Consider the following 13,843-nt stretch of genomic DNA (forward strand, 5'->3'; position numbering starts at 1 on the left):
CTTCTCCGTTTGAGAGATTGTTAGGTAAAGTGGTGAGTAGTATTTAGTCTACAATATGTTGTAATCATGTTGCATAGAAGATTGTATTATTGACGCAGCGATTTGCTATATGGAAGAATATCTTTTACTTAAATCAATGTAAGCAATCTTTGAATAACTTCTGATGAAATAAGAACCTCACACCATGTGAAGTTACTGCAATTTATATTTCTCTATTTATTGTTTAGAGCAGGGCTCGGTAACCTCTTGTCATCAATGGCGCGACGTTGAAAAATAAGACTGCTGAAATTACATGATTAAATATGAATTGAAACGTAAGTGCAGGTACCCTCTACACCGGCCGCATGTCTTAAGAACGGTATCCTCTTTATCCGTGTATCGTATCGTCCGGTGATGTGGTGATGTGGTCAATCAAACAGGTTAAAGATACCTGTATATTAAATATACAGAGGGAGCATAGCCAAAAGCACATCGAAAATGGATTATTTATGGGGCTCGATTGTTATTTCGTGGTAGGGTTAAGTACATTTTTTTTGTAAAAAATGTGTCATGAAATCTTCGTTAACTTCACAGAACAGTCTACGTTAACATTGTTCCGAGAATAGGATTACAGCATAAAACAGCTGCTAAAATAAATAACTCAAATATAGAATTTACAAAAAAACTTGTTTCGAAACCATTATAATAGAGTTGTACCAAACAGACGCCATTGCTATAAATAAGTTATTTTTTGAAATTGCACTCTTCTAAAGTTCAAATTACCACTTAGTCCCATTTGACTTATCACTCTGTATATGAAGATGATGCTGTCACTAAGGCTAATGAAATTGCAAGTCATTTCACATTGCAGATTAATTAATAGCAAATATCACACGTGTGTGCTCTGAGATTTATATTCCAGAACTGTACTACGATACAAACAATTTGCATTACTTTGACAGGCGTGGATAATACAAGTTTTTTATACAATGAGCCATTATTATTTAAAACATGAACAACCACAAAACAATGCAAATGACAATATGTTTTCACCAAATATTTTGTTTATACCAACCTGCCAATTTTGAATGCGCCACGTATAACAGAATTTCAAATTCATGTCATTTGTATAAAAAAAACTACATATTGTATGTATCATTATCTACCGGCATGTATCATTTTCAATATGCCACTTTACAAATATTAATTTTGCTCTGGCTATCAAACCTACCACATTAAAACTGGTCCAGAAATACCTACAAGTATTTTGATACTAAAATTTAATTTCTTGTGTGTAAGATTTTAGAATGAATACAATATGAAAATTTACTACATCGTGGAATGTGTTAAATGGTCCTCTCATCTTGAGTCATATGAGGGTGCACCGAGGATTGTCCGCCGACTCAGTGTTGCCGATCCCCGTTTATAGGTTATATTATTATAAATTTAATATTGTTACTAATATATATTTAAGTGAGTTAAAATTTACTAGTATATTTTTCTATATAATTTGAAGGTGTCCTCGAGTCATGTAAGGGCACTTGTTGTAGGCATATCATACGTACAGTTTTATACTAATGTCATTTTTAAGTACAAATTTAATCAAATGTATTTTGAACACACACGAAGTTTGATTGTGTCAGTTTATCACCGGTTTTGGTTTTGGTTTTTTTTTGTCACATTTGATCTGTTGTACAATGGGAGTCTTATTTTAGATCGGTGATTCTCAACCTTTTCATTGGAAAGACCCATAAAATAATTTCTAAAATCTCGAGAAACCTCTGGCTGACAGACTCATTAGATCGGTACTGTGATGGCAAACGGTTATAACTGCTGTTTACACAATTTTACAGGAGAGCAAAAACAAAGATTTGAAATCAGTCTGACATGTTAGTTTATAAAGTACCTATTTTGAAGTTTTTATTACAAAATAAGCGGAATCAGCATCCCAACCCAAACTTTTACTTTATTTTTTACGATTGAAGTTTTATTGTTATCTTGCATTTTAAGCAGATATATCTTTTTGCCATATCAACTTTTTTCACATTTGGTCAGATGCATAATTTTATCTTAACATTACTTTGTGAACAATAAAGTTGCAGTTCTAATATTTTGCCACATCAAAGAATGTACAATTTTGAAAATATTAGGGAAGAAAATCTAAAAAGTGAAAAATTTCACTTATAACCGTCTGCCATCACAGTAGGTAGGTACTACCGAGATACAACAGGAGTAAAAGATTATAAAAATCTTTATTTTACATAATATCCTGTTATGATTTTCTGTCTAAGTGTCTTTTTATAATCCTATTCCTGAGAACCAATGTAAGATTTTTCAAGCGCTTAATGTTAACAGATTTATGGCTTTATATTTATGGTTGTAGGATTCTCAAGTGTCAATTATGAAGATTCTAAAGTCTATTTTATTCTTTAATTGATTTTTTATATTCACATTGTCGAATATACACATCTTTCGAAGATTTTGTTAGTTTTCAACAAACCAACTGCCTCATCTGCTTAATAGTAATCCGCCACTTATAATAATAACTGTCACGCGAAATATAGCCTGGCAAGCTTTTTAAATTGACAATCATTGTTTTTTACTGAATTGCAAGAAAACTGGATAGCCATACATTTTTTTCGCAAACTTTCGCAAAACTCTGGCACTAGCTCGCGGAACACTGTTTGGGAATCACCGATATAGATTATTTAAATCGATTCATTTTCATAAAAAAATTATTATTTTGTTAGTGTAGTGGAATATCCACGTATCACAATCTCCAAGGTAAAATGAACTTTAATGAATTAGAAACAAAATATAAATTTATTCCTTCCTACGTGTGCACTGCTAAGTGATTATTATATGTTTTAAAAACCTATGTTAACATGTGTTCAGCTTGAAAATAAACTAAATATTACTGTCTTAAAAATATATGTAATTGAATTGTTTCTATCCTATGTTTCAACGTAACAATGCATTATCCTAACGTAAATAATTATATTTGTATTCTTTTTTATATCCTAATTAAGATGTCGGCCATATATCGACTACCATACCTACTATGAATACACGTCATTAAAATGAGTCTATTTTGCAATGTTAAAAGAATAGACAAATAAAAAAACAAAAATCATGTTATATATCAATAAAATTGTCTATTCCATTATTATATATGACGTCTACTATCGAAGTCAATATTCTTAATTTAAAACGGTAGTGAAAATTTTTCTTTCATTTAAAAAATAGGCTCATTTTATACAATCGAAGACTAAGTTTTTCTTTAGTTTTATATTTAATCTTTAGTTATAAAATTCTAGCGTACAAGAAGATTGTGAATAAAAAAAATAGTGCAATGAAAGGGACAACACGCATACCTACCAGTGAACGTGTGGCACTGTTGAAAAAATAATTCCGCATGAAAGAATTTTTTTCTCAGCGGTGTCGCCGCAGGGGATAAACGTAATAATGCAATAGGTCGTTGAATGCTTGGGAAATAAATATAGCTATTTGTAAATTGTAGACTTCGCTTTAATGATTATAATTTTGTTTATTGTACATAAATTTATTGTTGTAGTTATTTTGTTAATGAACTAAAACAGCTTTATGGAATTCACCAAAATCAAAAGAATAAACATTTCAGTACATAGCATGCTTATACAGAGAAGATTAATTAATAAAACGGCATATATGACAGTTCTTACATGTTTTATTTATGTGCTCCCTATAGATAGTATGTTTACCTCGCAAAGGATTGTCTTCATTCTTCCGGCCGTGCATAATGTATCATGCACAATACAATACATTGGCATACAAGTGATAGTTGATCAGTGCCAATCTCACGTACACGGAAAATTTTAAAGCAAACTTCTTCACCAATTGAAAACTGATAAGTCGAAGATTTGATACTAAATGATTATGTAATGTTTCCTTGACTTCAAGTAATTTAAATGTGAGAATTTGCAGTTTGGATAAGTTGCATTTGGAAGAATGCGAGTACGCCTTCGTGAGGTAAATAAAGGTATACCGATATTAACAACTTCATTACAATACATCATTATATTATATTTGTAGTAATTATAATCAAAACTAAAATAAGTAAGTACTCAATTTGATTTACATAATTTATTATTCTATGTTTTTATTTATTTTATATTACGACAAGCTCGTTATACTGTTGAACAATAATTATTGAAAATTTAAATATTTTATTTACGATAGATACGCTATGTTAAAATTTACACTAAACATACATTAATTGATTCTTTGATTACCGTAGTGATGAGATGAAAGTTAATATTTTCCTCCGTGTAAGCAATGCTTTTCTTCTGGCGATACACTCTAATAATATACTGTATTCCCAACTTTTTTTAAATTAACACATTGAATTTTAAATATTTAAAAAAAATCATATTATGTAGCAAGCCCTAACGTCAAAATACGGAGATGTTGCTGTTAAATTACTAACTAAAGGCCAGTTAGTTTGCCACCACATTTCAACAGCAATAAACACATAGAATTCAAGAAAATATAGTATCGTATTTCGTTCATTGTATCTTACGGGCAGTTATGCAGAAACCCCGCAGAAGGTGGTGTAGAATTTGCGAGACATTTACAGCACATTACTCAACAAGCATTTATATTTAAATGTCTGTTTGAATAATCGATTCGCAAAAATTTCAGATTGATAGGACCGATAACAAAAAGATAAGTGAGTGGCGTCACCGCTTAATCAAGCTTCTAGCAGTATAAACTGAGTGAACCACACACCCCTCCACCTTATAATATTTATGTTTAATGGTCACACCACATCCCGCCGCCTTCTATGAACTTTGCACCTAATGTTAAGAGAATTTATGTACATAAGTATGTCTAAGCGTCTGGCTCTAAGATAATATCAGCAATGAAGTTCATCAAAATTATTTGAAGCTAAAAAAACAGTTAAATAGGTATGCATGTTGTTTTGGCATACACAATATCCGTTTCTTTTTTATAGAAAAAAACATTGCTTATGATTCACATAATAATATAAATGCTTAAATAAATGCGTTTTAAATAAATTATTCAAAAAATCAATGTTTTAAATTCTCCTGAAATAAATGTTAATCAGTAGGCAACAGTCTTCATGGAAACACCATAAAAAGAATCCCAACACCTATTTGTACTAGTAAAAACACATAAATTTTATCATATCAATTTGACATTATTATTGTTCATTATATTAACAACTAGAGAGGTTAACTATAATACTACATTTTATTTTAATTTTTTTGTCTATTCTAAATCACACCAATTATTAATACCGGACTCATATTTATTTGTACACAAATAGATATCTCTGTCAGTTCAGACAGTACTATGTAATATTATTATTATTAGACTACTTTCCAACACCCAAACAAAAATACTACATACTATAGATCTACCATCATAAATTGGCGTTTCAGGGAGGGCGCTAGTATGACATTGAGAATATTACCATAACTAACAAAAAAATGGTAATTTATAATTTTTTATTGGTAGTAGATTTCTGTACAAATATTATGCAATCCAAACATGTTGTAAAATTAAATGGCATTTGTAACAAATTTATCCTCGATAGACAATTTTAGTTTAAAATTCGACCGGCCGCCAACTTACGATGGTAGATCTATAACATAATAATATAAATAATATTACTTGTAATTGCGTGTAAATAAACCAATAACCAATTAAAGAATTTTCTACTTAATTCAGATTTTCTATAATATTTATGTAACAACAGACTTGTAATTTGTTTGTGGATTTTTTTGCTAAAAAGTAAATATAATCATTGGACTGCAAAATGACAAACAATGCAATAAATGCCATCTGTTGGTAAAATTTTCAACTTAATAAAATATTGATCGATATTCTTTTGGGAGAGTTTTAAATTGAGGTGGTTATGATTAAAAGAGTACAGGTGGCATATAAGTTAAAAAATAATTAGTAAACCTACATCTTTATGTGTGAAAAAGAATTCAAACGTCATTTAAGTATATTATGAAGATTTATTATAAGCATCTAATTCTGTAACATTCGATTACACTCCATGAACTCATGTGTACCCCTTCAATCACTATTTAAAGATCATTTTATTGTACATATGTACTCTCCAACTCAAAATGATTAAAAATGTGTTACAATCAACAATGAGTCAAAAGCAAATGTGAAATTGCACGGATTATTCTGAAATAATCACTAAATTTGTAGGTGAATTGTGAAAAGCTTATTTTCAAACCATGAACAAAACAAGTATGTTTTGAAGGACAGCATGCTCAATGTTTTCTCTGATATCCCCTTCAGCTTCATGTCACAAAACTCATTGATCAATTCATATGACAAACATCCAATGGTACACGGTCAAATACATTTTTTGTGTATCTTATTACATATTACTATTTAATTTTATTCCTTTCTTTCCTCCACCAAGAATTAATTATATGTCAAACTTATCTGAAATTTGAAATCAATAGACATGTCCTCAGTCGATAGTGTTAATTAAATTTATGACATTATTGGCATTTTCCAAATGTCCAGTACCGTATTAATATTTGAAATATAAAATGGGTCTCTAACATAATTTAATCAATAATTTTTTTTCATTGATGTAACCCTTTAGAATCCATTGCAATATTTTGTGTATTTCTACAATAATTATACTGTGAAACTGAAAGTATTAATGCAAGAAAAATAGATTGTTATCCGTAAATGTTTCATATGTGTTCATTCCTGAAACAACAAATCAATATAAAACAACATTCCAGTCTTACAATAATAGTTTCATAAATAATGTTCTAAATTTATTAAACCATTTTTATAGTCGAGTTTTACATCCATATTCTGAGATGATCAAAAAAATCGGCCGTCTATACTTAGGTAACGATGTAAAATGGAATATTTGCATTGAAAAACAGATTATTAAATAATTACAAAAGCGAAATACAATTAACACAGTCTAATTGTTACAGGTATATTTTTTCTATTAGGCAGTCAAATAGTATGTTCATGCTTTACGGATGTTACTGATTTTCAATTTTAACCTAACTTCACTAGGAAAAGGAGTGGATTTGATAACTAATGAACTAACAGTAGGTAGGTATTACAATGAAAAATAATAATTAAAAGCTTTCAATAAAACATGGTTTTCAATTATTAAAACCGGAAATAAGTGAAAATCAATATTAATTATTTACGCATTTGCATAATTACAAGTTAGTAAAGTTAGGTCATTAGGACAGGTTGTAAAATATAGTACGTAGGTTACTCAATTTTTAAGGTTGGAGTGATTATTTGTTTGATTATTAAAATTTCTATATTGTTTAATATTTTATTAATATTTCAATTCACGTCAATATCATAATAAGATTGATTGGTTTTCTTTCCATCATGATTTTAATTCGTGTATTATTTCTTCTCGTATCTTTATTTGAAATTAGAATTTATATTACACAGAGAAACTCCTTAATTTGTGCATAGAAAGAAGGTTTTTACCTCAACACCATTATTATCAACCAAAGAGCTTGCGCCAATACTCTAAAAAATGTTTTTAATTATTCATTTATTAAAAAAATTAAAAACATTTACAAATTCAGAGAATGGTTTTCATCAATCATTAATTTTATTGTAAATAGTGTCCATTCTTTGGATGCCAGGCGAAAAATGGTATTTCTTTTTTAACAGGTAACATTATAAAATGAAAATATTAATTCATACATATTACATACACAATAGGGAACCAGTCTAATGCTGATTTTTAAATTCAATTCAATTCAATTCAAACGATAAAAGACTTTATTTGCCATTGCATAGGTACCTACCATAATAATTAATATTTAGTTTTATTAAAATCGTAGGTAGTCTTGGCCCTCTAATCTCTTGGGCCCAAAATATGGTCACACAAAACAACTGATAAATTTGCTACACCTAGATATCCCTTCCATTATTACATTTTACTACAAACCTCTGTAAAAGGTATGTTAAAATAATTACAACATTAGTAAAATCATGATGGAATTCAGCCGAATTTTTCCACATAATATCCAGAATACATTTTGGATAGGTACATTATAAAAGAAATACATATACACATTGTCCTAAATAAAAATAATCTACGTGCAATATTTTTAGGATGGTCCATTGCCGTTAATAGATATCTCTTCTAATATCTATCAAAACAAATTTTTCAAATCGATCTACATTAACATTGAAGCGTACAGTTTATAAAATATCTATTATTTAACCGATTTGTTCAATGCGATGGCGTCTTTATGATCTTTTCAATTATTCATTTTGAAAAGAAAATGAAATGTTATATCTGATTTCAAGTCATTTCTGTGAGGAATTTCAAACATAGTCTCCGTCAGATACTGGCCTGTTGACCAACGACTCGTTGAGGGGATTCTTCATACTATCTTTGGTGATGAGCATATTCTTCTCGTTGATTTCCACATTCAGCTGGAGGGTCGATTCGGATATCTTCATCTTCTTGCAAGAACTCTGCAGCTCGTAAATGAAACTGGCGACGGCTATGATGCAGTAGAAGTACCCCACAATCAAAACTACACTCCAGAATCCTAAAAGATAAATACAGCTTCTAAATTGACTATCATAAACAGAGTATAGTACAAATAATTTGAACTATAGTGAATAAAATCAAATTACCATTTTCGCTACTAGCTAAAGCGTCTGTAACTATGAATAGAGGAGGCTATATTTCCAGAATTTTTAATGAGGAATGGTAGCAAGCCATTTAGCCAACCCATTAGCTCATTATAGCAGATTGAACACATATTGATAAAACAAAACGTATTTGTTTGCCACCCGCAGAATTGAACTCACAACCCACCACTTCATAGATAGGCACTCTATTAACTAGGGGTCTGTAAGTCCTTGGATGATAATATGTACATACCTAGAGGGAATTTTATGTACTTTTGTATTACAACATTTGACATCTAATTCAAAACAATGTTCATGTGGACACGATTGAAAAAATCACGTTGAATCCATCGTTTGTAACTAAAATGGCGTCTTGTATTGATGTATGGCTTTGTTTACTTACCTATAAATACTAGTGATTTTGTATGATTATTCATCTAAATAATGATGGGTAGTTCTGCAAAAAAGATTTGTAGCACTGCAAGATGTTTTTATCTCAGTATAATAAGCAAATTAATTTCGGAGCACAAGGTTGTTTAATCAAACTGTTTCTGATATCAAAATATTCCACTTAGATAAGAGTGAATTTTCATAGACATTGTCTTATAATTCCTTAAAATAGGGTCTGATTAAATCACTCTGTAAAATCCTTACTGTTCACTGTGGTCTCATTTTTAAAATCTAAATAAGTCGAATGTCATTTTGTTAACTTGATAATTGGTTAACACAGTTATGTATTTTTAATAGACAGAATGCTAGATTCCTAAACCGTGTGCATGTTAAACTAGTAATATTAATTTGATCACATTGATTTTAATTACAAATATGGTATCTTTACTTTAATCAGTAAATACAGCAAATAATTAGTTAATCTGGCATTATAAATTGATGACTTGGTAGCATAAGAGAGAAAGCACTCACCCTACAAGTAAAAGATGTGTGTCCGATTCTCACACGGTCCAAGATTTTCTCTATGGTTTTTGTAATAGTTATGCTTATGAGGCTGTTCCAAATTATATATTTCAATTAATTCTAATGACAATATTCTTAAATGTCATCATAGTACCGTGAGCTTAAAATAGTTGGTGTAACATAATTTTCCTTTTTCAATTTATTTATTTTTACACATTGCGGACATTACTAATTATTATAAGTTCAATATGAATAATATGATAAACAAACAGACAGTTGATGCTCTCGATTTCTTAAATAGTTATCAGGAGGTCACAGATGAACACTATTAACACCATTTTACCATGAGGTTTCATAGTTTTGGCACGAAATAAGACATGGTCAGAGGGGCAGCAAATGAGAGAATATTGTTGATGTAAGTACAGTCGATGATAGCAACTGTAGCACTAATATCATTAGCACAGTATTCGTGCGCACTAGAAGTAATCGCATGCGTGCATGTTTAAGGTCAAATTGTTCCAAAATAGGAAAGATGCCAGAGTTTTCATTTACAGCACATAATAATATGAAAAGGAAAGAAATTTGCTCAATATAATGATCTCTTCTAACTTACTGTAAAGGGTGTGTCCTCCGCATATTCTGGTGAGCGTGACACTCTTGTCTCCGATCACCAACATCGCCACCAACAGCAGAGCTGCGAATGTTGCACAGAAAGTCCACGGTACGATGTACTCCTTCCTGTTCTTGACGGCGCCGTAAAACAGAGCCATGCAGAACACCAAGTAAATTGCCGTTCCAACCAGACTGCCATATAAGAAGAATACCATCACTGAAAATTTAATTAACAATTATGTACAATTTTATTACTTGTATCGGAGGTTTTAAAATTGTTCCTCTCAGTGCTTTGGGTCGCTGCGATTAATTCCCGGGGGCGCATTCAAAAATTTCAACAATTCCATTTGACTTCAATGCATTGATGAATGGTCACAATGATTGATTCAGTGACTGTTTTCTAAATGTGATAAAAATAACTTCAACACAGCATACTTACTTACACAGCTCTTCCCCTCCCCTATCACAGGCGGAGCCGAAATCCATTATAATTTCACCTCCCTCTGTCTGCCAAAAATTAAGGTAACTATGACCAGTTTGATTCCAAGAATTTAGAAGCTGTGTGGTGAATTGTAAGTGAACTCGTACAACTAATTATGGGTCAATATTTTAGTGTGTTGTGAAAATATCTTTATTAAATTTATACACTAAGGGTACCGTGAATCAAAAATGTTTCAAAATCAGTGGCCTATAGTGAACATCATGACCCCACAAGGGAGGGGTTGACAGGGCTCAGGCCTAGGGGCCCGGGCTCACAAAGGGCCCGGCGTGACGAGTCGACCAGATAAGTGAGATAAACACAGATCACAAATTTGCTCTCATAATAAAAAAATCGCTTGAAAAAATTTTCCTTCAATGATATTTATAAGTTTAAAATTTGGTTTAACGATACAATTTTTAAATGTGCCGACTCGACAACTCCATAATTCAAATGGATGTACATATTAAAAATACAAAAAATCGCTAAAGCTACACCTTAATTTTACCGCGTACGCCATTTGTAAAACGCTATTCCAGTACGTCACACCGCCTTTACACTTAGCGATAGGTAGGGGGGCCCGCCAAACATCCTAGCCTGGGGGCCCGCTTCAGGATGTGGGGTCCATGGTGAACATTAACCATAAAGTAATCAACAGGAGTAAATCGATTTCCAAGAAAAATTCTATATACCTGTTTTGAACATATTATTGTAAGTAAGGTCTGGATTTTCCGTGTTTCGTCAAAATTTCAACAAAAGTAAAGTAGGTTCAGCTTTTGAAAGAAAAATGGATTTAAAAAAACATATTGAAATAGAGGAAAGGGAAAATAATATACAAAGACTAGTTTTCATTTCGTTATCACCTGAAGAAAACAGCCATCAAAGCATACGAATCTATCGTGATCATACATTAGCAAAATTGTCTGATTTTTTTTTTTAAATCGCACAACAGACACCATTAATAGTAAATTTTCTTTTAAATAAGCAAGACAAAACTTACAGTCTTCTGAAATTATGGATAAGCTACCAATTCATTAATAATTAATTTCTCAACGCCTTTATTCCAATGTACTAACAGCAAGTGTAATGTATCATTCGCAGATTATCAAATTGTTATTACCTCGGTTATTATTACTAACTAGCGGTTATTATTACTAGCTGGGCAGTCTATAGTAACAAAGGTTATAGCAATTCTATAATCCTGGCATAATACATTCCTCTTGCGGTGGACATATTGGAATAAAAGCGCAGATCTGTGTAGCCTACCAATCATGCGCAAGACCGGTCTAGCAAACAGTTTCATAATTTTATATCGATATTCCATAAATCACACTGAGAACAGCATATTAATATTTAAAACCTTAAACTTGATTAAATTGATTTCTTTAAGTTTATTGTCTATGAGATTTCCACACTCCATAATCTAATGGTCATGGGAAAAATGAAACTCTGTAATTGGAAATCAAACATAATACGGCTGCATGATAATATTATTCTGATAAATATTTCAATATGCTACCATTCTTGATAAAATGTTAATAATAATTGTCATAATGTCTTACTCATGGCCAGGTTCTGAGCGATTTTAAATTTTTGTTGATTGTTAGTAGCCTCAAACGGAGCGTCTGCTAAATTCAGCTCATCTTCATTGAAGAGTATTGAACCTTCTCGTTCTGCGTTGTCCTCCATGTCGGCATTTAGCATGTCCATCATCTCTTGGGCGTGCGCGATCCCAACAAGCAGCAGCAGTAAAGCGCATGCTGATAAAGCCTGAATAAAAAAATCTTTTTTTGGAACATCGGTGACATGAAACAATTACTTGTGACTCCTTATAAATAATGTCCTAGTTATGTTGATCCCTGCACTCTGCTGTCTGCATGGCTGAAGGTATTAAGAGACTCGTAGCATTTGGTCAGACTATCGAGTAGGTCCTGTACTACACTGTAGGACATATTAAATGATCTCCATCCATCGCGTCGACTCTCAATGTTTCCACAGACAATGAGTCTTTCCAAATTATTGTTTTCCTTTATGGCTATGTGGCCAAAGAACTCTTTGAAGGCATATTTTTAGAGAGCCAAAGAAAAAACCATATCATTTTTTTTACTGTTAATTCTTAATAAAACAATATGTTATTAGAAATAACAAACACTTCAAAATATTTAGTTATAATAATGTAAGGCAGCTATTCAAGTCAAATCTGTTTATTTTACATATAATGAACATGACAAATTAGTTAATAATTGTTAACAAATAAGTGAGTGTTAAGCTTCAATTACATTGAGCTTTTTTACGAGCTGTTTGTTGGTGAATTTATAATCTGCCTGTAAAGTCGCCCAGTGTAATCATCGAACATGTTAGCTTGTTCGATGATTACACTGGGCGACTTTACAGGCAGATTATAAATTCGCCAACAAACAGCTCGTAAAGAAGCTCAATGTAATTGACGCTTTAACAATTATTTTCAAATAGAAATACAGGGTACCTACCTACTTAATGTGAGTAAATAATACAATAATAAAAATAAAAGTAGATGGAAGCACACAGAGTAAACTAGGTTGATAGACCCTATTTTAAAAACTTATAAAACAACGTTCACCTAAATTCACCTCACGTAAGTGGAATATATCAATATCCAAAGCGATTTGATTGAGCATAGTTACCGATTGAAATTACTAGTGGCAGGTTAGTTCTGCACCTTGGGAGAACCTTTGATTTCTAAGATAATAATCAAAGACACACAATGTATTATAGTAAAGTAGACAGGTATTTATTCAATAATTCAATCTAAAAATATTATTATTGTGAAATAAGTATCTACAGATAAAATTATAACTAAGCATTTTGAAGTGTTCGTTGTATCTAATGACCCATTTAATAAATTTATAACATTGATTTTTATCCGAATTCAATGGTACAATGATGGTTGAAAATCAAAATAATTTCTTATTACTCACAATATGCTGAACTGCTATAAGTATAGCACCTTGCCGTAGATCAAACACGTACAAAAATTTTGAGAGACGTATTGCAACGACATGCTCTCTCTTTTTTGCAGTACTTTTAGGTATCCATTGAGTCATTTTTGAGTTTTTTTTAAATAGCTGTTGTTGAATTAATAATTCAGCAATAAAATTTTCAAGCAGCTGTGTACAAACAAACTACTGTTCTACAAAATCTGACAGA

The 13,843-nt window shown here is 31.2% G+C and overlaps 1 protein-coding gene across 1 annotated transcript; it reads right to left on the reverse strand.

Annotated features, from left to right (window-relative positions):
* Nucleotides 1–7,672: 7,672 nt before the first annotated feature.
* Fie (Fire exit) lies at nucleotides 7,673–13,822 on the reverse strand. The gene is made up of 4 exons (XM_085949989.1): nucleotides 13,615–13,822; nucleotides 12,220–12,427; nucleotides 10,181–10,396; nucleotides 7,673–8,570 (listed from the first exon to the last, which is right to left on the reverse strand). Exons 1-4 carry the CDS (start codon nucleotides 13,738–13,740, stop codon nucleotides 8,341–8,343), a joined length of 780 nt encoding a protein of 259 aa, XP_085806115.1. The 5' UTR covers nucleotides 13,741–13,822; the 3' UTR covers nucleotides 7,673–8,340.
* Between the last annotated feature and the right edge of the window lie 21 nt (nucleotides 13,823–13,843).

This window comes from Rhyacophila brunnea, unplaced genomic scaffold (genome assembly GCF_057557595.1).
Source record: "Rhyacophila brunnea isolate RB1 unplaced genomic scaffold, BYU_Rbru_1.0 scaffold_22, whole genome shotgun sequence".
In the NCBI taxonomy this organism is placed as follows: domain Eukaryota; kingdom Metazoa; phylum Arthropoda; class Insecta; order Trichoptera; family Rhyacophilidae; genus Rhyacophila; species Rhyacophila brunnea.